Source organism: Centroberyx affinis, unplaced genomic scaffold (assembly GCF_046629955.1).
Source record: "Centroberyx affinis isolate AG114_WGS23_722 - 3 ecotype Tasmania unplaced genomic scaffold, CSIRO-AGI_Caff_v1 ptg001163l_1, whole genome shotgun sequence".
In the NCBI taxonomy this organism is placed as follows: Eukaryota; Metazoa; Chordata; class Actinopteri; order Beryciformes; family Berycidae; genus Centroberyx; species Centroberyx affinis.
In genome coordinates this window covers 76,575-101,189 of record NW_027279694.1, presented here as the reverse complement: position 1 = coordinate 101,189, position 24,615 = coordinate 76,575, and the positions used below count along the sequence as shown (strand labels likewise).

Here is a 24,615-nt window from a genome sequence, read left to right as displayed (position 1 = left end):
GAGGCAGTTCATTCTTTCAAACCTGCACCTGGAGAAACAAAGAGAATGCTTTCACTGACAACTTGTCTCCGTGCGTAAATGGAGACGCATTTGTGCGTATTGGCTCTGCTTTTATTATGCTTACAATAAATGGGGTTTGTCTGATGTGTCATTAACCCATGCCCCGTCTCACGACCCCGCTGGTATAGATGTATTATAGACTTCCTTATACTTCATATCTGCCATGAGTGATGGCGATGCCTGCAGAATCTGACAGTAGCGGTGCGCAGAGCAGCGCTCATGAAAAAAGCTTCAGGGCTCCCGATCGCAATGGTTATGTGAAAACATGTGTCATCCCACTGTGCCGTGACCGGGACTACGAGTCGTGGGTGAGGCTAATGCTCACAAAAATATGGAGTTCCCAGAGACTCCGGTGTGCGGTGTGTGTGGGGTCGCTTTCGGTTATTCTCGCTCTGCTGGTTAAATGTGCAGACTGGAAAGCTGAGGCCAGCAGCAGCACTGACAACAGACTCTCTTATTCAGCGTCTCCCATTCACTTCGTTTCAGGCTGCGCGGCGGAGCTGTTGCAAACTTGCTGGAGTGTGGTTTCGCCAGTGTTTACCCTTGTATGTGCCTTCTTTTGGGTTGGTTTGTATTTGATCCGCTGTGGACTTCTTATCCAGACCGCCCTTTTCCTCCTAACGTTGTGCCACCTGGGCGAAGCAGCGGCGTGGTCTCTCCTGGACGGGACGGATGAGCAGCTGTTTTCATTCACGACAGCGGCCGTGGTCGTGCTCGTCTGCCTGGCCACCGGCGCACTCATGGTAGCACGACTAAATCAGGGCATCTCTGTAATCGTTTTCATCAGTATAGTTAGGACTATCTCACTCTTCTCGCTGCACAAAGTGCGGGCCACTTGGAGACCGTACGTAGCGTACCTGGTTGGAGTGCTGGGCATCCTACTGGCGAGGTATGCTGACAAGCTCCTTCCCAACCAAGGGAGACACAAGGAGGGCTGCACCCCCGTGACTGGAGCCAGGGAAGAGATCCCTGTATTTAAAAGGCGCAGGAGGTCCAGTTCTGTGATAGCCTCAGACATGGCACACAGTCAGTCCAACAGCAAGTCACATCGCAGGACCTCGCTGCCATGCATCCAGAGGGACCAGGTAAGGAGTTTCTGTCCCATTGGAGTTTTCTATTTCTGGCTTGTTTTTAGTTCGTTTTGGGATCTTCCACTCCTGTACCATGGAGCCTTGGGTTTGAGGCAAAGCAAAGAAAAGAATGAGTAATAATGGCAATAAAATAAAGACTGCTGCTCCTTGTTATTAATAGTTTAAATATTTTTGTGTTATTGGTGTATTTGTGGTTGTGGTTGTTAAGCAATGTTATTAATTTTAAGAATTAGAGGTTTTTGAAGTTTTCTTGAATACCATAAACAGTGTAATAAATGATCATTTTTCATTATCCACCACGAAAAACAACAATAACAACAACTACAGCAACAAAACAACAACAATAACAACAACAATAATAATAATAATACTAAAATAATATTAATAATAATAACAATAATAATAATAATAATAATTCTGACTGTTATTGGCATGTTATGATTCCTATTTTTCACTATATGTTACATTACATTGCGATTTAGATATTAGGATTTGCTTTGATGTGCTTTGATGTTAGCAGGAGCGTTCCCATGGCTGTGATCTCCCCAGATTATCTGGATTGATATCTTGTCATATTCTGAAGAGCCACTTGCAGCCATAAGCAGGAATGCATGCCATCATAACAACGCACAAGAGTGAATTGTTTTTTTTCTTTTCTACTGGACCTTCACAAGAGTTTTCTGTCATAAAGGATTATATTGAATTTTTAACATTGCTTATACAAATCAATGGCTGCCTCATGAGCAAGACATTTTCATATTAATTCAAATATATTCTCATATTGAAGAGGCGGTTGACCTTAAGATCTTAAATATTTTCTTTTGAAAACATTGTGGCCTATTCAGTGAGGTGATGCTTTTGGTAAATTTGTGAAGGCCTATATTGTTCCTAGTCTCGCTCTCTTCGGTTCTCTGATGATAAAGTACCAAATTTGGTATTTTGTTGCCAAAGGGATCCTATTTTAGCAACAGCTTTCAAGTGCTGATGAGAAAGGGGAGCTGAGGATACGATGTCAGTGATTCATCTCATCCCTTATTATTTATGTCAGACATTTTCTCCAGATGATCTCCTATCCACTGCCACATTATGCAAAACTGATGATTACATTTTTATCCTTCTGTCCTGGACTTTTTTTTTTTTTTTTTCACGCCACTTGCTCCTCATCAAGCTGTCCTAAACCCCAGGAATGCCCAGTTAGTTGCTTGAGCTTTCAAACCTCCTCTGATACTGATACAGACGCATACCTGTGTTCAGAGGGGGGGCTTCACTCCACCAGACTCATATCAGCTCCTCAGCCCTCCCTACGGAAAATCAATGACCATGCTGAGCATCTGAATGGGAAACACATTTTTGGAGTGATCAAAGCTCTCGTTGTGACCTGTGTGTGCAGTTAGGCTGGGAGATGAGAGGCTGCACTGTCGGCCCAGCCACTTGAAAGATGCCCTCAGCTCTCAGGACCAGTTAGTGATGTAGTGTGCTTGTTTGTTTTATTTTGCGGTCAAGGCCCCCCACCCCCACCCCCCCACCCCTCCAAATCATGGTGATTGAATATAAAAAAAACCCTCTTATTTTAGATGTTTTATTGCTTACACTGTATTCTGATTTAAGCTTGATGGCTCAGGGGAAGCCTATTCAAGTGTCAGTCATTATTAATTTTACAGCAGATATGCAGTAGTTGCGCTGCTGCAGGAACGGGATGTGGATGCAGCTTTGTTTTTGAATGAGTGATGAGCTGGAAAATGGCTTGCTATAGTTTACATTGAACATTTACTGCATGGCCACAAACAAACATGCGTGCAGATGGCTGGAATGTAATCATTTTTTACACTCTGCTGTTTTTAAAAGAGCAGTGTCACAAATGAGGGAAAGAATATCTGAAACATTTCATTTTTCAGTCTTGTACAAATAATTTCCTTTTAATTAAATCTGTGACTAGAAATATATATGACACTGTGCTTTTATATATATTTATTTTATTGTATTATATTAAATATAGTAGTTCTAACTTTAAAACCATGTGTATCTGCCCACAGATTAAAAAAGAGGAATTTATTTGTAAAAGATTTAAAAGAACATGTTAATGTGGAATTATTTTTTTTCCCATTCCACACAATTGTATTTTTTGTTGTTGTGAGGACTAGAAATAAGAATACCTTACCTTAACAATTTCACTCCTTGTCCGTAAAGGAATTAGACTATTTTGAGGACATCAAATGTGTACAAAACGAATGTGGATGGATACCATTATATAGTAGTCCATTACTGTGAGGGATTCAATATGGAGATACTTAGAGCACAATAAAAACGTCCCTAAAATCAAGACATTAGTTGTAAACAGCTCTCATCGATGCAACTAAAGCAATTAACACATTTTGGTCTGCTATCGAATTTTTCTTGGGGAAATGTTCCAGTAAAAGCTAAGTAGCGTGGAACCATCAGACACACAAATTGTCCAATATCATGGAGAGGATGCAAACATTCATAACATTTCTGATGCTCCTCTGCCCTGCCACCTGGGCCAAGCTAGAGCCCTCTAGTGAGAACTGCTCTCTATTGCATGATGTTGTGGAAGGCAAGGACACCATTGCTCACACTGTCATGATAATATCAGGCTATGAAGATAGGATCAAAGCTGTGAATGATTGCACAGTTAAGGATCAACTAGATTTTCAGGAATGAAACCTGAACGCTCTGCTGTCCTGCTCATCTTTGGTGGCGGTGGTAAGCAGTTGACCGGTTACGGGCTGCCTGTAATTGAGACACACATGGTGTACATATGCTGTCTTGACCGTGCCTTGTCTGTGTGGTCTGTAATGTGTAAACAAGCCCATGCTGACCCACGCTAGTCATCGCCTCGCTCACACGGGGCTCTGGCCTCCCAAAGGGGGGTCAGACACCGGGGGTGGGGGGGCAATGCAACCACCACATGGTGATGGGAACAGGGAAGACACCAGACTGTATAAACTACCTGTCTAACTGACTCTGCCTGGACTCTCTGGGCATATAGGGAAAATAAAGGAGATGGCCATAATTTTCCTGGTTGAGGTTCCCACTTGCATAGATGATCTGAAGAGGTTGTATGATGTTTTTACAGTTCTGCCCTTTGGTTGTGTTCAACAGAGTTGATGTTTTAAAGAACCAGTGGGAGAGGTTTGACAAGGAGTATATCTGCACTTTGTTGATCTGATGAATGTTTGCATTAGTGAAGAAGAACAGTGTGAGGTTGGACCATGAGGTTTACAGTCAACACTTAGCTCTGTTTTTCTCAGGAAGCCTCTCCCACAGTCCTAAGTGTCTTATATAAAGCCCTTCAGATTGATGGTCAGTGCGTAAAAACAGTTTATTCATAAAATAAATAGAGCAAAGAGGAATCCCTCTGTCTCTTCTTCCTTCTTCTGGCCTAAAGCTGCCATATTGCCCTCCGCTGCAACTGGGGCTCTGTGCAAAGCCATGCTCCGAGGCTATGGTTCACTCTGCACAAGTGCAGATTTAATAAACAGCCATTTTCCCATCTTATGATTACAGATTGGCTGCCAGCATCTATCAGCTCACTAAGTAGCTGCATTTCACAACGCTGGGATCTTCCTCCCCGTCACGGGCGTAATAAAAGAAAGTCATTATCAGCTGATCTGATAGGGGGTGGTGGGGCCTCTCCGGGATAGGCTTAGTTTTTGGGGCTAATGCAAAATGACAGGCCAGTCTTCTGTATTTCAGCTGGGGATATTGAACTGGAGGAAGAGGTGTGGACTTTGGATCACTTTTCACAGCTTGTAAGGAAATTTGAGTCCAAGGCACTCCTGCTCCAGACGTCAGCGCTGTCATAGAGCTTCCCTCCTCAATATCGTGGGCATCCACCGAGGAAAGCGATCTACCGCTTTTTCCCAATAATGTTTGGCCTTCACCACGCAGTATCCAGGTCCACATGGCAGTTTAAATCAAATGCTTTAACTCGTCTTAATTGGGCCAGGTATGTTTAAGCTGTAATGTTAGAGCGTAAGCTGACAGAGAAGGGAAGGGTTTGTGGATGGAGTTTGGACATTAGTAGGGTGCTTCTGCTTTTTCGATGATCCTTTTACGAGGCATTGGAAGCCACTCCCTTTGCTGTCGGCGGCTCCGCCCCTCCCCACTGCGCTCTGCTCTCTGTCCTCTCCCTGACACCAACACAAATATTATCCCAACCAGAGGAGGAAATTCTTTCTTAACTTGGATGATAAAGATATTCTTGAAATCTATGATAATGACTTCCTGTGGAATGGGATCCAAACACAATTACTGTTGCTGTTGTAAATGTTTCCAGTTACTCTATTTTTGCTGCACCGTCCATAATTGAATTGTGTTTTGGATGGGGGAGGTTGTTGATAGCCTGTAGGGCAGTGATTTACCACTGGGCCAGTGCGCACTCTCATCCCAAACAGCTTGTTTGTATTCTAAACACATAGCCTCGTGGGATATGATGTTTTTTTCTCCTTTTTTTTGACTGGACAGGCCTCTGGGTTAGGGATGGACTCATTGAAAACCTCCTCCTACCATCTGGAAAGGAAGCTTATTTCAGCATGGGGTCGTGTGTCTTGTGTTTGTGCGATCCACTTCACGCTTCCAATCCCCATTCAGTCCCAGTGTATTAGCTGGGCTGTGTGCATGTGTGAGGAGGCGAGGGGTGGAGGAATTGGGGTAGGAATGAAAGTAGGTCATTCGAGGTTTTGTTTAGTAGCCAGGCAAAACAGCAGGCTTACTCTTACCCCCTAAATGGTGGAGGAGTGTTGTATTTGAGTGATGCAGTGTAGCCACTTTGAGCGTGCTTTTCCTCCGGATTTGTATGCTTTACCTCTGCCCCGTTGGCTGCCCAGTGTGGAGCCACATTACGCTGGTTTCTGGTCTGCGGGCAGCGTAAACAAGAGATCCTTTGCCCACATTGCATTGTCACACCAAACAGACAGGTATTGGACACAGTGCTGTGGTGCCTAATTCTAGACACTGGCCAGCTCCTATCTGTTTAAACTCTATACTATACAACGCATCTATCTTTGTCAAATTCTTTCATCGCCTTCATCCGCAGGAAGAAGACTTGTTCATATCCTGATTCTCGCCCTGTCTCACTTAAGCTAGTCACACCAGAGGTCCAGGTCAAAGTTGACTAGGTCCACAGAAATATTGTGTCTCCTCCAAACCCCTGGCAGGGCCATGATCTGGCTCCCTACTCATTACCATGGAAATTATGGAAAGAGGTGTGTGTGAGCATGTGTGTGTTTGTAGGAGTGTGTGCGCGTGTGCATGTGCGTGTATGTGTGTGTAGACAGCAGCTTGATGGTTGCCAGCTGTTGCAGGCGGAGAGGTTGAATCCGCTCGGAGAAACACCGAGGGCCTCAAACCACAGACACAACCCAAGGCAGCTGGAACTGCTAGACAGGCGCAGGCCTCCGGTCCTGACACACAGCACACATATTAGCACCTCAGGAACCTAATAACACCCTCACATTTGAGTAGAATGATAGAATTTCAGTAAAACTAGCGTTTTTTTTTGTGGGGAGATAGTGTACATGCTGTTGTTTCTTCTGCTGTCTGTTCTAAACTAAAGCAATTATGTCACTCAAGTTTTCTGTGTTACCATAAGAGACTGGCTATTTCAGTGATGGAGGTGAACAGAATGTTCCTGGCACAAATGTGTGTATGCGTACGCGTGTGTGTGCTTGCGCATGTGTGTCTGTGCGTGTTTGTGTGTGAAAGAGAGACACAGAGGCAGAGAGAAAGAGTGTGTGTGTTTGTGTGTGTGTGTGTGAGAGAGAGATTGGGCGCACTTGCATATGCTCATATGTTAGGTGCATGTGTGAAACAAATACCTGCGTGTGCAACGCTCAAGCAATGTTTTTGGCTCTCAGTCACCCTTTAAAGGACGGGCAGGTTAATAGGTGTCAGTACGTATCCGGGACGACAGCACATCACTTTGGGGAACTGGATGCAATGCCTTCGTCTTTCATCTCTATTTATCCTCCTGAAGGGCCTTTTCAATCAGACGAGCAGCCCACCTTTAAGACAGTGATCCCTTACATGAGGGGACATTCCTGTGCTTGCCCTGCTGCTAAATGGACTGGAATGTGCAGGTTGAGCAGGCCCTGAAGGACAGGCCAGTGGGCCCATTCATCTGACGCTGTGCTCAGCACCCCCCCTCTCCCCCGCCCTCCTCTCCCCGCACACCCTGACCTGAGCCAACACCACCATCCTGGGCTGTCACCAGGTGTGCAGCTGGCCTCGGCCGAATGAATGGACACTCTCACATCGCCCCGGGAAGTGTGTGCGTGAGCGTGTGTGTGTGTGTGTTTGTGAGAGAGAGAGAGAGAGAGAGAGAGAGGGGAGGGAGGATAGTCCTAGACGTAAATAGCTGCAGTCAGTAGAATGTGTGAAAAACGAATGGAAGAAACAACTGTTAATTTCCCTCTCAGAATGCGCACGTGCACGCTGACGACTGGGTCGCGAAGATCAATCTCAAGGCCTTTGATTGCTGTCCAGGTTCGGGGAGGAAGTTCAGCTAATCCCCCGGGTCCATTCTGTCCATTCTGTCTCTGCTAGAAACAGAGCAGACCACAGTCACTGTTGCTGCTGCCATGATTCATTTAACAAGCAGGAACATTTTGAACCTCACTGACTGGGACTGTCCAAGAAATCTAAACATGGTGAGCGATGAATTGATTGTAGATAGATTGTGATGCTTCTTCCAGGAGCGTGTCAAGAGAGGCTGTTAACACTGATGGAAGATTGCATTTAGTAATCCAGTGCCTGGTTGCTTAGTTATGGCTACAATTGGGCCAGCTATTGCATATATTCAGCTTGATTCATATTCTGAGTTCAGCATGCAATTTTCCCTCAAACTTCACAACTTCTCCATTCCATTCCAGAAATGTCTTTCCAAAACTTTGCATATCTATTGCTTGAAATTCATTGCACATTACTTCAAAACTATACTATTTATATTCTCATACTTTTGTGAGCAAATATCCTTAGTAATGCAATACCTGCATAATCCATAGTTTTGCTTTCATGGCAGCAATCACTGGGTAAGAGCAGGAATCACAGTTTTCAGTTGGTGGAGATCTCACTTTGGAATGAAATCCGCAGAATGTAGATGTTGTAGATGTTGTGGAGTTCAGGCAGCAGGCTGCATGTCCGTCTTGCTCGGCAGCGTGGTGAGAGGAAGTGTGTTATTGTAACCTCTGCCTGGTGAGCCCTCCCCATCCATCCAGCCCACTGCCTCTCTGGCTCGCCATGGGCCTGTCTGTCCCTGCAGCCAACAAGGCTTCTGCTGTTCCCTGCTCAATGCTATGTTTTACTCTCTAAATATGTTTGAGAAAAAAAAAAAAATCTGTCTGTACATCTGTCTGTCAGTCGAGTTATTTCACTCTTTGCAGGGGCTAAAGTCTTAGGTTTTGGGTTAAGGACTGTTTTCTCACAGTCACTTTCAATTAGTCAGATATTAAAAGCGCAATGTATAGCTGTAGTTCTGTGCTGAATTTGCATAATGTTATACAGTGTCTATATGATTTAGATTTTTGTGGATATACTGTATCCTGCCAAATACAAATGTAGAAATGTTGGTTAGTGGATGCTCAGTTTAACAGCGTGGAGCCATTTTGGTATCACTTTGGTCATCTTGCTGAATCCACTAATGGGTCAACTCAAGGAAATTAGTTCTATTTATTCATTAAAAATAGAAAACGTTGTTTCTCAAAGTTTTCGAGACATTATCTGTGTGATTCTACCGTTGCCTCTCCCATTTATCTGTATTTGTTAGCACAATTCCCTGTAGATGGAGTACAATCTGACAAGTGTGTGTAAAGTGTGTGGAAACACTATGCAAGTGTCTACATTCTTATTTATTTATGTGGGACACAAAGTCGAGAGGAACTTTTTTCCTTAAATGTGCTAAGTACAATGAATTATTGATTTTTTAAAAGTGAATGTCCTCTCAAGTTGGCATCCAGTTTTTAGAGAAATGGTGAGGAGGAGACACCCAAAAGGCCCCAAGATATTCCCACGCTTCCAAGAGTTCATCTACGCAATATATTATTCGGTTTGAAAGTCTGTGTCTGTTCCGTTCACCAAGAATTGGTGAGGGCAAGGCAGCTGTGGCTCCTCTCCAGTGCACTCTCCCAAATCCCTACCCCGGCCCGGGGCTTTCTGCTGGTGAGGTGTACAGTAAAGTATTGACACCCCCGACCCCCTCCACCTCCTTTCCAACACTGTAATCACCTGCTAATACACACAGACATGCTCCAGCAGGCTGGCCAGAACCACGTCTCATTGATTTGTGGCTGCTTTGCCCTGCATTGCCTGGAGACGCTACGCGATGCCAAGGCCGACGGACGCTTGTATTGGTGACATCCGTTTATACTCGGCTACAATCGATGGCTATGAATGGCAGACTCTTCTGTGCGTGTGTGCATGTGCTTGTGTGTGTGTGTGGCCAGGCAGGTCCTGCGCAGTGGAGATAGTGGGCTGCTGGTTCCACACACCCCTTCCTGACCCAAGGTAGCCAACCAACCAACTAATTGTTTTTTGGGGCACAAGCCAGCCATGATCCATGGACACTGGTCCGGGTTAAGGCTTTGCCTGGAAAATGAGAAGTGAGACAAAACATGCCATGACAACATGTGAGCCTTGCTGATAAGACGCAGGGCACTGTTTCAGAAAAAAATCAAATGAATCCCCATGCATAGCCCTTCATGGCACATAGCTGCATGCTCTGTATATTTGTGAAAAAGTCTTTCTGTGTAAAAGAGAGGGTGAAATTGAAAATGGGACTCAAAACAATGTGATGGGGGTGAGATTAGGCGGAACGGGCCTTTACTTTAATGGTTATGCGCCTGGGGCTGCCTCAGGTTTCTCTTCCATCTCTCTCTCCATAATGTTTTCCATTAGCTGCTGTTCCATTCATACTCTACTGATCCCCACGTCGTCTCCTCCCGGGATGGATGGCTGAAATGAAATCTCCATACCCAGAAGACACCTTCTTCTCCTCTCCTCTCCTCTCCTCTCCTCTCCTCTCCTCTCCTCTCCTCTCCTCTCCTCTCCTCTCCTCTCCTCTCCTCTCCTCTTCTGCCTGTCTCTCTCTCTCTCCCTCTCTCTTTTTCTCTGATCTGTCCCTCCCTTTGATAGTGGAAAGAGTTTAGTGTCAAGGGCTCAGGCTTTAGGCAGTGTAGCAGCCTCAGATCCCGGATCACAATGATGGTTCTGAGACTACAGATAAATGCATGACAGATTCCCTGGGTACAGAGCAGTTCTACTGACATTGTCTGTAAGTCTGCTTGTCTGTGGATTGAGTCACATCTCTCTCTCTCTCGCTCTCTCTCTCTCTCTGATTCTTGTCTTGTCCTCCACCTCTTATTGGTTCATACTCCATTGTGCGAATGTGTATTGACATTTTCAGTGGGGTGTGTCTTCTGCAGAAAATCAACTGTGACCCTTCACCCTGTGTTTCATTGTTATGCTCAGACTCACTACAGTGTTAACATTTAAGAATTGTGAGAGGTTTGGCTGGTGATTCATCAAGGCTTCCATTTACCTCTTGGACAGAGCGTTTCCATTGTAAGGATGAGGAATGGCATGTGGTGGTTTTGGCATAGCTCCACAAACTGGAGCGGCAGAAGGACTTTTGACGTCATCGGGAAACGTGACCCACTTCTCGGGAGGCGAGAAGCCTCGGGCTGGTTGAACAGATGTGGCACAGATGCGCGTGCGTGCACACACACACACACAGACACGCACACATGCATACGTGCACCTATACACACACTCCACTCAGCCTTTCTTTTCCGTTAGAATACCCACAAAAACAGAATCAACGGAGCAGGAACTTTAGCCTGGTCTCATTTGGGTTTGTGGTTGTGCACAGGCGTGAACAGACGTGGTCAAAGGCCTGTGAACTGGCAGAAGAGGTAAAGCGAGAGGAAAGGCAGGGTGTTTGTGGGCTATTCGGGCCACATCTGGTGGGTTTCTAAACAGGTCTCAGAAGAGTAGAAAGGAGCCTGGAGCAGCCTCTATGTCTTTCGGCTACAGCGTTCCCGTTACGTAAGGTGGATGTAGGGGAGACGCAGTGGTGTTGGGCCCGAGAGAACCGCTGGTTCCCTTCCACTGGCTTCATCCGCCGGCTCTGTCCCGCCCACCTGCCAGGGGCAACATCCTCGCCTCCCTCCCTGCCATCACTCCAGTGGTTCCAGCCCGTTACGTAAAGCCTTCCGTTCGGGTCTGTCAGTTGGACATGGTACAGTCCAATAGGCTCTCTTCATCTCTCTGCTATACGCACTTTCAGCAAAAACGTCACAGTGCCTGTCATAGTGCCTGTACCCGGAGATAATCGAGTGGTAGAGCCACGTGTTCCCCCACTGGACCGGCACAGAATCCCACCAGAGCTTTCTGTCCTGTGTCTCCTTCACTATACTTTCCTACCGTTTGAATAAAGACCTCTCTTCTTTTTTAAACACTACCACTGCTCTCTTATTGAGTGTTGTCTGTTTATGGGTCTTAATGTGCTACCATCTGAATCCAATTCCCCTTGGGAGTTGATAAAATTTCACCTAATCTAATCTCACTCCCTAAACCGAAACCTGAGGATTTGTGGTGTAACTTATCTTCTGCATAATTTGAGGTGATGTGAAAAAAAACAGAATTTGCCTTTCACATAATTCTGTTGAGTAAATGATAGCATGGATTTTGTTCACAATGCTGCCAGTAATTCTCTGAGAATCACAGAAAGTAGTGGTGGAGCGGTCTAGCCTGCAACCTGCATGAGGTTTTTATATAGTTTTATATGAGCAGCACAGGTTTGACTGATTCTCCATGTAAACATCTGATCTTGGTGCATTTTTCCTGGTATCTTTCTTTGTGATTAGTTGAACCACTTCTGAGTTATCAATCCAGTATGGGATCAGTTAATATATTTTTGGATTGCCTCTACATTGCATATAAGCAGCTCTATCCATAACAGGGTCAGAGCATTTCTCATTTTCAAAAAATTGCGTTGCTGTGCTATCTGCCAAGCCGCAGCTGGCAGTCGGTTCCCAATTTCAGAGAAAAACCTGCCAAATAACCTAGATCTATGGAAAAGAGGAACATCAATGTCTATTGATCTCCATCAGAAGCTTGGCTGTTTGCTATTGATATGTTGATATTGTTTGGTTTTTAATCTATCCCTGTTTTGGCAGCCGTCTCCTCTTCATTTGTTATTTTATCCCCCAGGGAAGAGTTAGAGGCTATATCTTTTCAGACAGATGTTGGGTTCGGCTCTTTTCTGTGTGTTTAGAATGCAGACAAAGTCCAGAAAACAAAATGGTGGCTCCTCCAGCGAGGGGCCGCTCGCACTGTCTATGATGAGCTCATTATTTCTGAAATGTCAGTGGTAATGAAGATTGGTCACCTTCAAGAAGCGACTCAATTTACTGTGACTGAGGCCTTTACGTTTCTCGTCACGCCCGGCCCCTGCCTCTTGTAGCTGAGGGCAGCGGTGAGAACACTCCCAATGACATTACATGCTTACAAAGATTACTCCTGCTTCATTTCACATGTGCCGATATTGTTCCTCGGCAGCAGGAATGCACTCGGATGTCGAGGGAAATACAAACAGACAACCTTCATAAAATACACACGCGCGCAGGCAGGAACGCACACACATGCATGCGCAAACACACACACACCTGTGCGAGGGGGCCAGTTGCTTGTGATGTTACCGCTGATGTAATAAGCGTTCATTCATTTCCAACTTGGCAGAATGTTAAGACTGATTCAGGGGCCGGTAGATGAAAAGGTCAGTGGGCTTGTTTTGAGTGAGTGTAAGATTTCCATCATCACGCCGCATGCTCTGCCAGGCCCGGGCCAAACTACACAAACAGTGTCTCTGAAGCCCCTGACAGCCTGGATCCCGCCATTAAGTCAATAATCTGCCCTGTCCTCCCCTCTCTCCACCCCTCACGACTAACCTGCTGTTGGTTTACGTACTTCCCCTTTTACTTACCCTCGACAAAGCTTGTCCAAACAGCGGCATAACTCTCCTGTGTTTCCCTTCCTCCCACCACGTCGTTTTCCACAATTCTTCCACTCTTTCTCTCTTCAGATCCACCCCTCTTCTCACCCGACACCTTTCATTGTTTCCAGACAGTGGTGAAACATATTGAGGGAAATGTGTGGAACGTTAGAGTCTGTTTGTGTGGAGAAAGAAGACGGGGAGACACATGCACGCACACACGCACGCACGCACGCACACACACACACACACACACACACACGCACACACACACACACACACACACACACAGGAGGAATAGTTCCAGGAAAGTGGCATCTGTGCAGGCCATTAGATGGGGATTCAGTGGACCTGTGCAGGCCTTTTACATATGGTGGTCAGCTGCTGGAAGGGAACTGGAACCAGGGGTCACATTTGAAAGAAAACGCTAGGGGATGTGATGCATGTCGGACACACACACACACACACACACACACACAAACACACGGACACACACACACACACACACACACACACACACTCCAAAGTCCTGCATTGCCCTTCACCACTGCCCAGGTAGCGTTGCGCTGGCCAAGTCGTTTATATCCACAGGCCTTGGCTGCGGGTCAGAGTGGCCAGCCACCCTGTGGGGTGCAAATAAACTCTCACTCTCACACATTTGGAGCCATCCACCCTGCTCAAACACATTCTAACACTTACCTCCTCCTGGGCCTTCCTCGAAGCCCTGTTAGCGCATTTGTATTACGATATCATAACTGTCACTTTTAGGATTTTGACCGCCTCTTGGCTAAAACATGAATCATAACCCTTGAAAATCGTTGTCATTTGTTTCGAGGAAGTCTGTCGATCACGAGTAAGGGTGTGGAGAGAGTAGAGGCCTCTCATCAGTAGCAACACAATTATTATTACAGGAAAAGTCCACCCTACTGTAATGGCTGCTGTAATGACTCTCCAGAGAGTGCAGGTCTACCCCCTCGACTGGAGAGAGAGAAGAGGAGCGAGTGAGGAAGTGAGGAGCAGAGCGAGGGAGTAAGGGAGTGTTTTGTGAAGGCTTTTTGGAAGTGAGGAGGAGGGCGTCTGTGCAGGCCCTGCAGCTGTGTTTCATTAGTGTGTTTGTGTTGCTGGGTCTGAGTTGACTGGACCAAGTATGGACCCAGTGAGAGGCCAGGCCAGGATATACTCCCTACTGGGCCAACTGCTCTGCCCCCGTATCTAACTTTGAACTTTTCTTACTGTTTTTATGCCAGTGTGCCAAAGAGAAATTCCTACTGCATTTGTAATGGACAAAACAAAAATGTATTCTATTCTATTCTATTCTATTCTATTCTATTCTATTCTATTCTATTCTAAAATATGGAGCCAAACCGTTATCAGGCAAGGCGTACTCTGAAAGAGGCAAGGCTGCAGGAGGTTTTATCCCAAGCTTCTCACCTAATGAACCTCCTGTCGTAAAAATGTTACTATACTGTACATTCAGCTGGAGGTTATGAGAAGGATCTGCCACCCATTATTGAGGCTCAGTTTTGTTTAAGTTATCGGTGGTGGGCTTTGTCGTGGGTGGTAGATGGTCATGGCGACGGGTGTCATTGTTGCTTTGATTGGAAAACATCCTGGGTGGCAGAGAGTTAGTCACAGTGATATTACATTATTTAGCCCAGCTGATGTTTGGAAGGTTCCTCCCTAGGCTGCAGTTAATCACGATAATAATATTATCATCATTTAGGCAGAATGTCATCCCTCCTGGGTGGTAGTTGGTCACGATCTTGATTGAGGACTAATGGGCTACATGCAACAATATTACAGTAATGACAATTCAAAAATTGGTGATTGTTATGTATTACTGTTACTGAGAAAATAGAAAGTAATCACATTACAGATACTTTTGAAAAAAATAAAAAGTAGGCGATTACCAGTTGCACAGAAATATGTTCAAAGGAAAAAAAGGCATTGTGATTTCATTGTGATTGATTATAGACACAAACAGCATATAACATAACTTGGAATAATGTTCAGTAATAGTTATAGGCAGTAGTATACTTAGCGCCATTTTAACTACTGTCATTAAACCGGAGCAGATGGTCCATTTAACTTCATATGCTACAGATTTTGAAGGCAGAATAATCAGATTCCATTACAGAAGGCAGAGTAAATCAATATGATTCTAATTTTAAGCAGGTAATCTGTAATTTTCAAAGGATAACATTTGAAAGGTAACCCATGCAAGTAAACCCTGGTTCAGACGCGGAGAGCCTCCTGTGTGGTAGTGAGGTAGTCATAGTCAGGTAATATTATTAGGAGCAATGTTTTAAAGGAAAACGTAGCTTCTGGGTGGTATGTAGTCGGTCATGGTGATATTACGAGAGGCACGGCCCTCTGGGAGGCTCCTGCTCATGTTGTTTGAAGATGTGTTGTGTCACAGCACCTGGTCAGAGCCCCAGGCAGCGGATGTGGCTGCGCAGGAGGTTGCATGTCTACGAGACTCATTAAGCTCACTGCCCGGCCAGGTGGACTGCAGCTTGCTTCAACCACACACGCTCACACACACACATGCACACGGTTACCCACACACACATGGCGTACACACGCTCGCATTCAGACGTATGGATGTAGTTGCTGTGTAGTAGTTACATGACAAATAGACACATACACCCAATACAGGGGCAGTGAGAGAGAGAGGCTCTTGGGCTCTCAAGCTCTCTCTAATCAGATCAACTCAGATACAGTATCAGTGTAACCAAATCAGTGATGATGCAGAGTATAGTATATCAGGTTTTGGCCAGATCTCAGTCACATTTGTGGCACAGAAGTGACACGGACCACTTGTCTCAAACGCAATAACTGAACTTACGTCATGCACATTAAGGCCAGTTGAAGATACAGATATCGGAGTGTGAAAAGAGAGTGACGCTGGACGTAGCTTATACATGTAACACCTTGTACGAACAGAGAGACACATTCGAACATTCACTCCTGACTTGAGCCGCCAAAGTCCCTCGGCAGCAGCTACGTAGTAATCTGTCTCTTGCTGCCTGCTTGGAGCTAATCCGTCTCACCAGACACTCTTGGCGGGGAAAACAAATGAAGAGTGTGGTTCCAAAATGAGACATCAGTTTGAAAAATTTGACATCTACTCTTACAAAATAAAACTCACAATGGTGATATGATACTGAAGGCTTCTCAAGGCATTTTCTTACAAAATAGTTACACTTTATCAAGATGTGTGTGGGTGTGTGGGTGTTTTTTTTTTTAAAGTTTTGCGCAATAAGTATCAGGTAATATTCTTTTTCTTAAAACCAGAGCTTTCCGAGATATAGCCTGTTGGACTGAAAACAGGTAATTCCACCACAGTTCAAAATAGCGGAGCCAATGTTAGCTTGTTGGAGCTTAGGCCTGGGTTCTGGTGGTCTGCCTGGGCTTACTTAATGGTCTTTGTGGTAGGAATGCATATGGTCTTAGTAATGGAGTCTGGGTCACATGTTTGTCTCCACACGCTGCCCTCTGATAGGCCAGTGGTTCTTAATTACCACGGTGACTGTTTATCCACGCTGTTTGCTTGGATCCTTATCAGCCCTAACAGTGTTTTAACTCCCAGAGGAGAATGTCTAGCATGAGTGTGTAGGAGATGGCGAGAGGAAGTGTGTGTGTGTGTGTGTGTGTGTGTGTGTGTGTGTGTGTGTGGTGACGCATATCTTTGTACATGTGCGTGTGCATGTTTCATGTTTTTTGTTAGACATGGGTCAGAGTGTGTGGAATGCAGAACACGCAGATTCTGTCAGTGATATCCCGGTTGCGGTGGCGCTGATGAGGTACAGTGTTTGCGCTGCTCATGGTAAAGACGCGGAGTCGGATCTGTGGTTAGCAGTCACTGAGGGGACACTCGTGTTGAGGTTTGGCACTGAGATCTTTATGGAGCGCTGAGTATTCAGGTTATTGCCTCTTTACTCAGCGCCAAGCTTATGAAGCAAACTTTTGCTTTGCACGCCTTGCATTCCAAATCGGTGGCCCTAATAAAATGGTGCCGATTTTACTGAAACTTGATTGTAAAATTGTTATGCGTTCATACAGTTACTGAGTGAGTATGTATCTTCAGCCTGCCTTTTCTTGAAGCGAAGATGCTAGAATGAATAATTTCCTTGGTAGTGTGTGTATAAACGTGTATATTCATATGTGCATGCCTTTGTGTGTGTGTGTGTGTGTGTGCGTGCACGTGCAAGCATGTGTATGTGTGTAACCTGAGCCCTGGCCATCTCCCTGTGTGTGAGTAATGGTCCCTGTTTTATTGGCCCGCTCCTCAACAGACTCTATGAGTAATCACATAATGCCTGCTCTGACGTCAGAGCTGTTTCCATGGTAACACAGTGCGCCCCACTCTAGGGAGGTGCGTTCATTTTTTTTTTCGTTTTTTTTTTTCCCACATCTCGTCCTCTGTGCGCTCACAGCTCAGGCTCCGGATGGAGACACTACTCCTCCAGCTAAAATCACCTCCCACTAATCTATAGTTTCACAATACAATGTGCTCTTATGATTAGAGCGTTGGACTTTGCTCTTTTTTTTACCTTCCACTTCCACTTTTTTTTCTTTTTATCTCCATCTCCCTATCTCTCTTTCTCAGCCTCTCCTTCTCTTATTTCACTGCCCCTATTTTACTCATCCTCTGTGTCATCTTACCTCCCAGCCCCTTCTCTTTTATGATTAGCCCCCATTTTGCTCTCTATCCTCTCCCTTCCCCTCTTCTTTCTTCTCTTCTCCAAACTCTGCAATGCCCGACAAACCACCTCTCCTATTTCCACACCAGATGTATTCATTTTTCTCCCTGCCTTTCATGCACTGTTGAATTCCACTGAACGACTGACCTCTCTCCATTCTAGAGGCTCTTCCTCTTTACAGTTTTGCCTTTTCCTTTCTCTTTCCCCGCTTTGGTGAGAGGACAGGCTCAGGCATATTCGGATGAAAGGAAACATACTCCCTCGTGTATCCATGCCTACGTACGATTCATACAATCCCAGCCATCCCCAGTGTGCTCAGGGACAATAAAGCAAGTTCACATTCAGTTTAGAACAGAATTGAAAAAGAGAAATGTGTGAAAGAAGAATTTCAAAGAGCATATTGGAGAATGATCTAAGATAGGAATCAACTGAGCGCTGTCTGTCTATCAATTCTGTAATGGGGTTCAGATTATGTTGGATATGTCTGGCCGTTTCATTCAAATAACCATTGAATATATCTTTGACCCACTGTGTTTATCTGTGTAATCACAACTACCCAAAAAAGTTTAAGCAAAATAGGCAAAAAGCCATGAGAGATCCATAGAGTCTGACTTTTTTCCTCTCAAAAGCCTAAAAAGCATCAAAATGTCAATAATCAGGCCAGCCCAGCTCTCTAGCTAGCAGCGGCCCGTTCTGTCTGGCTAGCCAAACAGTTACACAACGAAGCAGCTAATGGCTCTGTGTTATGTCTGTTGTCATTGCTTGGAGAGGCCGGGGCTGAAAGCATTACACCGGCCATTTCCTCCCCCAATTGAAAATGGTGCATCTCTGGTACGGAAAGGGGTATTGCTGTCTCCCAAACAGCGCACCGGCTCTGATCCACCACTGCCACTCTGTCCTGTGGATGCGTCACTCATCCAGTCAGGAGTGTGATTGGTGGCTGGCAATGGAGACTGACTGACTGGTTGTCTGGATGACGCGTTCGGGTCAGGAGCAGAGCCGCTCTAATGGACTCTGTGTCTCTCGCTAATCAACTGGGCCCGGCTCAGACAGGCGTCCGTCTTCATTTCCCAATCAATTAGACCGCAGTGGAAAACAGGCCGACTGACACAGGTGCATGTGTGCGTGTCTGTGTGTGTGTGTGTGTAGTTTCTGTGCATGTGTGTGTGTGTGTGTGTGTGTGTGTGTGTGAGAGAAAGAGAGAAAGGCAGACAGACAGACAAGGGAAAGAGGGAGAAACAGGGGTGTGTATGAGTGCATTTGTTGTGCCAGAAAAGCACACATGCCAGATGATGGCCGTAAAAGTGCTGCCTTACCCTTCACCTCCCAGTCATGGCAGGGTTTCTGGCTGACTTAGCCCACTGTTTCAGAGGGCCAGGGACAGAGCTATACCCATTATAGCACTCAGCGCGCTGTTGCATGTGACTGGAGTTTTGACCCAAGACCCTGGGCCATTGAGAGCATTATCGAGGCCTAACCCAATGAGCCACAGTCCAGGGCTGTATAGCCGGAGGCAGGGCCCGTTCTGCCAACTCACACCCCCTCCCTGCCCACAGTTTAGCCTGGCACTGCCCATTCAACAGAAGCATCGATCCCACTCAAGGGCAAGGATAGGGTGAGGCTAAGGGCCAGGCTGGATTTACACACTACATATGGGATGTTCTAAATATGATTTATTCCAAGAATTTTAGCAGAATTTTTGAAGTGAATCATTCTCATCAGCAATGCTACATTGTTACAGCCTATCAGTGTTAATCTACCATTTGGTATCACACTGCATGAGAGATTGGAATTAAATTTGACACATGGAAAATGCACTATTTGACTAAAACAATCTCCCTTTGACCTGACAGGCATCATTTAGCTACCGCCTTCCAGTTTTTGACAGCTTATTATTGCCATCGTGATTAGGTCTGGGATGTTGTTGTAATCGTTGACAGTGAATGAGTTGGATGTGGATGCAGGTTGGGTGAGGTCTGTCTGTGGTTTCTTACCCCACTCTCTGGCTTCAAGGTTTACAGTGTGACACAGGGAAAGACTGCCAGATCTGTGAGCTCTCCATTCATACCCCCCCGCCCCTCCTCTTTATCCCCCCCGGGTTCGCTGCACCAGATCCATTTGGTTCAGCCTGGTGCAGCAGTACTAATCAGGTTAGATGGGGAGAACTAATTTGTTTTGGGGTCTGTTTTCCATTAGATTAATGTGCACGGTGTAATAAACACGCAGATTTCTCCGATGGAAAATGATGACCATTTGCCCAAATTTCCATGGATTTTAACTCCAGGGTGGCCGTTTTGTATTTACAGGTCCTACATGGTACAACCTTATCAACTGTGCATTTGTAGCTGTTTATGGCTCAGTTTTATGGTACCTCCCTTTCAGTCTACCTCCCTAATTAATTGAACCACTTCCCATTACGCTGGATTATCCTTTCCAATTGGGCCTTTTTTGAAGGGGGTGAAAACAATCCTGGCTCATGGTTGTCGTTTGTTCAGAGCTGCGGCAGACATTATTTGTTGTACTTTTACATGGTCTAGAAGGTGCAATTATAGCAATTATAGATGAGAAGTCGCACTGGCTTCAGGCTACAGACCCTCTTTGTCACACAAATACAAGGATTGAACCTCGGCTGAACATAATCTCTAACACAAGATTAATCTCTCCTTTCATTGGCTGATTAATTATCCTGCCATCGTTACTGATTGGCCAATTAGGAGAATAACAAATGAGGGATTGGACAGTGTAGTGACGGAGTGAAGTAAGCCACAGCCTCCATTCTGATTCCATTACACTCTCCATCACGCTCTCTCCTCTCCCAGCGATGATTCTTCAGATGGTAGCAAGATGACCCTGCTGGTCTGTGGTGTCTTTGGACCGTGGCGTGCGGAGCAACATGTGAAAGGCAAAGGTCTCTGCAAATTGTTTCTTCAGCTGTGCTGCAGGGTGCACTGTTTAGGATACGCTAAGAAGTTAGAAACCCTTTTAGAGTTGTGTTGTCTTAAACTTTCTCTGTTGTGAGCGTTTTTGTGGTTTTCATCTACAGCATGCAACGTAATAAAAACACCATTTTGTAAAGGAGAAAAATAAGGCCGGAATGTGAGAGAAATGGATGGGCAGTTTGTTTCTCTTCACAGTAACAGCCTGGTGTTGTCTTTGTGTTCATCTTCTGTTGAGAATCAAAATCATTTTAATTGACAAGGACAATAAATGTACAAGAATTTGTCCTGGTGACATTTGTGCAGAGATTTACTGACAACTCAAAGTTTCACACTACATACTGATACACTTGGCACAACACAATGTCACATACAATGAAAAGGGATAGTGCACTACACACTATGACCAGTAAACTATTCTTATCACTCATACATGTATGTATTTGCAGTTTTTTGGCTGTGGCTAGTAAGTTAGTCTACTCCACCAGCAACTTTGGGTGGTAACCAACCATCAATCGGAAGTCCTATTCTATTCTATTCTAAAAACCTAGTTGTCTGGTAAAGTAGTGGGAGAATTTTGTGATATATCATCCATTTTGGCCAGTGGACAAAATGTACATACATGACATCACTACACACTGTACCATTGGAAACAAACAAATAAATCATTCTTCCTTCCATTACCGATTCTACCGAAGTTAGAATATGCCAAGTAACTACATGCAAGTGCAGGGAAGAGCAGAATCAAAGGATGAAACCACATGCATTAACATACATACACAACATTGTTAGATCCTTATTTCCACTGTTGTCCTATATCACACAAGATAGGGAACGAAGTAAACAATTCTTACAAGATGAGCAAAAACACGAAACAAAACACACAATTAAAAACTAAAACATAGCCATGAATATTTATCTACTGAGGTTTTTTTTTTTCTGTAACCATCTCTTGACAGCAGATTTGAAATTATTTATGAATTCCATGTTTTTAAGTGGAACAGGAAGACTATTTCAGGCAATAGCTGTTCATAAGCACACTGCTGGTTATGAAAACAGATGGCAAACACGAGGTAGTGCTTATTTATTTTATCAGGGAAAGATAAATATAGCAAATACAGGGCTTGTGAATTATTGCTCATTTTTATACTGTATGATCTCTGTTCCCTCTGTTCCTACGCGTCTGAGACAGTATCGGTGAGAACTGAGATTGATGAATGCGTGGAATGCATGCTGACGTCATTGGAGGTACTGTAGCTTCAGTCACATGACTAGGTAAACAGAAGTAGCCGTTTGCCCTGGGTGTGTGGGTGGCACCGGTGGCTCTGATCAAAAGGATACAGGAGCAAAGTGTTCCTTCGAGTTTTTCTCCGTGTTGTGGAGTGTGAAAAAAAAAGCAACAAAATGCTTTGTGTATTTTTACTAGGATTCCTTCCATGTTTAAACAGCAGCCTAACAAAGTTCTTTAACAATGTTTTCCTAGCTTGTGGTTTGCTTTATGCTGTTCCAGATTCTGTGCGCACATGCATACATGCACACGATCATCCACAGAACACAGAGCCATGCACAAACACAAGCACACATACACATACATATACTGTACATACACATACTCATACACGGATACGCATATAGACATATACACACACACAAAAGCACCTATATACACACAAATGGATGTATAAATGTAGTTGCTGATACATGCAGGCACTTACTGTGACAAGCAAACATGCATTCACACTCACTCACTCACTCACAGACAAACACACACATACACCATGCAAGCACACACAAATTCACAGTTTCAATTAAGTGTGTCTCCATCCCCTAGTGGGCCTGTGAACAAGACACTCTGGGTGGTCCAGTCAGAGAGCTGTTCTCACTTTTCAGCAGAGGCTCTGCTTTAACCGTATATCATGATATACCTTTGCCAAAGTATTAACTGCATGACATGGCGACAACATATTACTGCCACGCTGTCTTTGGTTATTATCACATCATTTATCATTTAGGCCAGAGAGACACAGAGCTTAAAGAGAGTATATTTTGTTTATTGCTTGCTAAGCCTCTTTGAGCCCCAGTGAGTGTGTGACAGGAGAAGATGGCTGTCTGTCACTCACTGAGTCTGCAGCCTATTTCCCCAGAGGACCTCCAGCATCTCCTATATCTCATATTCCCTATTTGCTTTGCTCTAAGCCAGCTTTCCTAGCTATCTATTAGCGCGATGGCCCATTCTTAATGTCTTTGCACATTGCCTCACAGACGGAGGCCCAGCGGAGTGTCAGCGAGGGCCGTACCATGTCTCATGCTCCCCTGTACCTTCCTGGTCCCTGCGGACCCCCTCATTTATTCTACATGGGGAACTGGAGCCCTCTGGGAGTCCCACTGACAAAGCAAGCGTTTTACAAGCTAATGGTAGAAAACCTGCCCATGGGGCTGACCTGAGCCTCTTATAGGGGAAACAGCCTCAGCAATGCAAATCCTTCCACCTGCAGAAAGAGGAAGCAAAGATTTATGCCCCCATACAGGTACACATGCTGTTTATTAGAGGCTGGGATTCACACACTTGCACGCACACATACACACACACACACACACGCAGGCACACACACTTACCGTACATCAACTGCTGTGACATAGATGGTGTTCTGACTGTACGTTTATGTATCTACGTCAGTGATTTATGAAGGGCGTAGAGAGGTGATTTAAAGGCATACGCTTGAGCAGACAGTCCCTATCTGTTTGTTTACTGTAGTCCTGTGGGAATCTTGATGGGATTGTAAATGTTCTGTGTGCAGTTAAAGTAGTGGGGAGATGTGTGTGTGGTCGTCTCTTAGAACTCTGATGGGCACAGACCGTATGGAAGGCCTTGCTGAGTCAGTCCTGTTTATAAAAGATGTAAAACAGAGAGAAATAATGTATGCGTTGGAGGCAGCACACGCATGAATTCCTATATTGCTTTCATAATATTGCCTTTCATTGAATTTGAGCTTCTCAGTTCCTCATTCCTTATTCAGTGCATTAACTTATAGCAAAGCATAAGCTGGATCCTGCAACGCTCTTGGTGCTGTCAAGCTAGAAAAGTGTAATTTCAAAAAGTATAGTTCCACACCTCATTATTCACCCAAAACTGTGTTTAACACTATTCCAAAGTACAGTGTATTGCTTTAAGACCTCAATTCTCATTCCAAGGTCAGGTCCAAATTGTTCTGTTATTCAACTGTTCATTAACTTTAAAAAGCCTTCTTGACGCAGATCGCCTCCTCCAAAAGAAATATTACCCGCTGCCCCAGTCAGACTTATGGCTTCATAAAAACATTTTACAGTGGAACTGTAACACCCAGCCCTTTTGTTTGAGACCTACACTACACACTATACTAGCAGAAATCTGTCAATTTTTCATAGCTAAATAAGACCTGTGAGCAGCAAAATGGGGAAATCTGTTTTGTAAAATGTGGCTTAGCCCTTTTTTTTTAAATCTTCCAACGCTCCCCATCCACTGGCCTTTCATAATGTAATTCATAAATGCTACAGAAAGTCTTTAAGAAGACACATAAATCAATATTACCATTTCCATTTCATAATGAAAGCTCAGCTGGAAAATACCCAAGTGGCTGAAGTAGGCTGAAGGGCTGAATCACCAAGTTGATGGACGATGGGGAAATGCACTCTTTATCTCAATGCTGTCCATCTTTTATCTGATGAACATGAAACCTAGCCAATAATACATGAAACGGATGTAAGACAGAATTTGTTGTACTCTTGATGTATCTGATTAGCCAATCAACAAGCAGGTGCAGTCGCCTTTGGCTAAT

General features: G+C 44.8%; 1 protein-coding gene across 1 annotated transcript in view; it reads left to right on the top strand.

The window, feature by feature from the left end:
• Positions 1 to 230: 230 nt before the first annotated feature.
• Positions 231 to 24,615, top strand: part of LOC139648148 (cGMP-inhibited 3',5'-cyclic phosphodiesterase 3A-like) — a 64,228-nt gene continuing 39,843 nt past the window's right edge. Inside the window, exon 1 of the mRNA XM_071524185.1 lies at positions 231 to 1,145. Coding sequence (XP_071380286.1) covers positions 231 to 1,145 — 915 coding nt within the window. The remainder of the gene's footprint in view (positions 1,146 to 24,615) is intronic.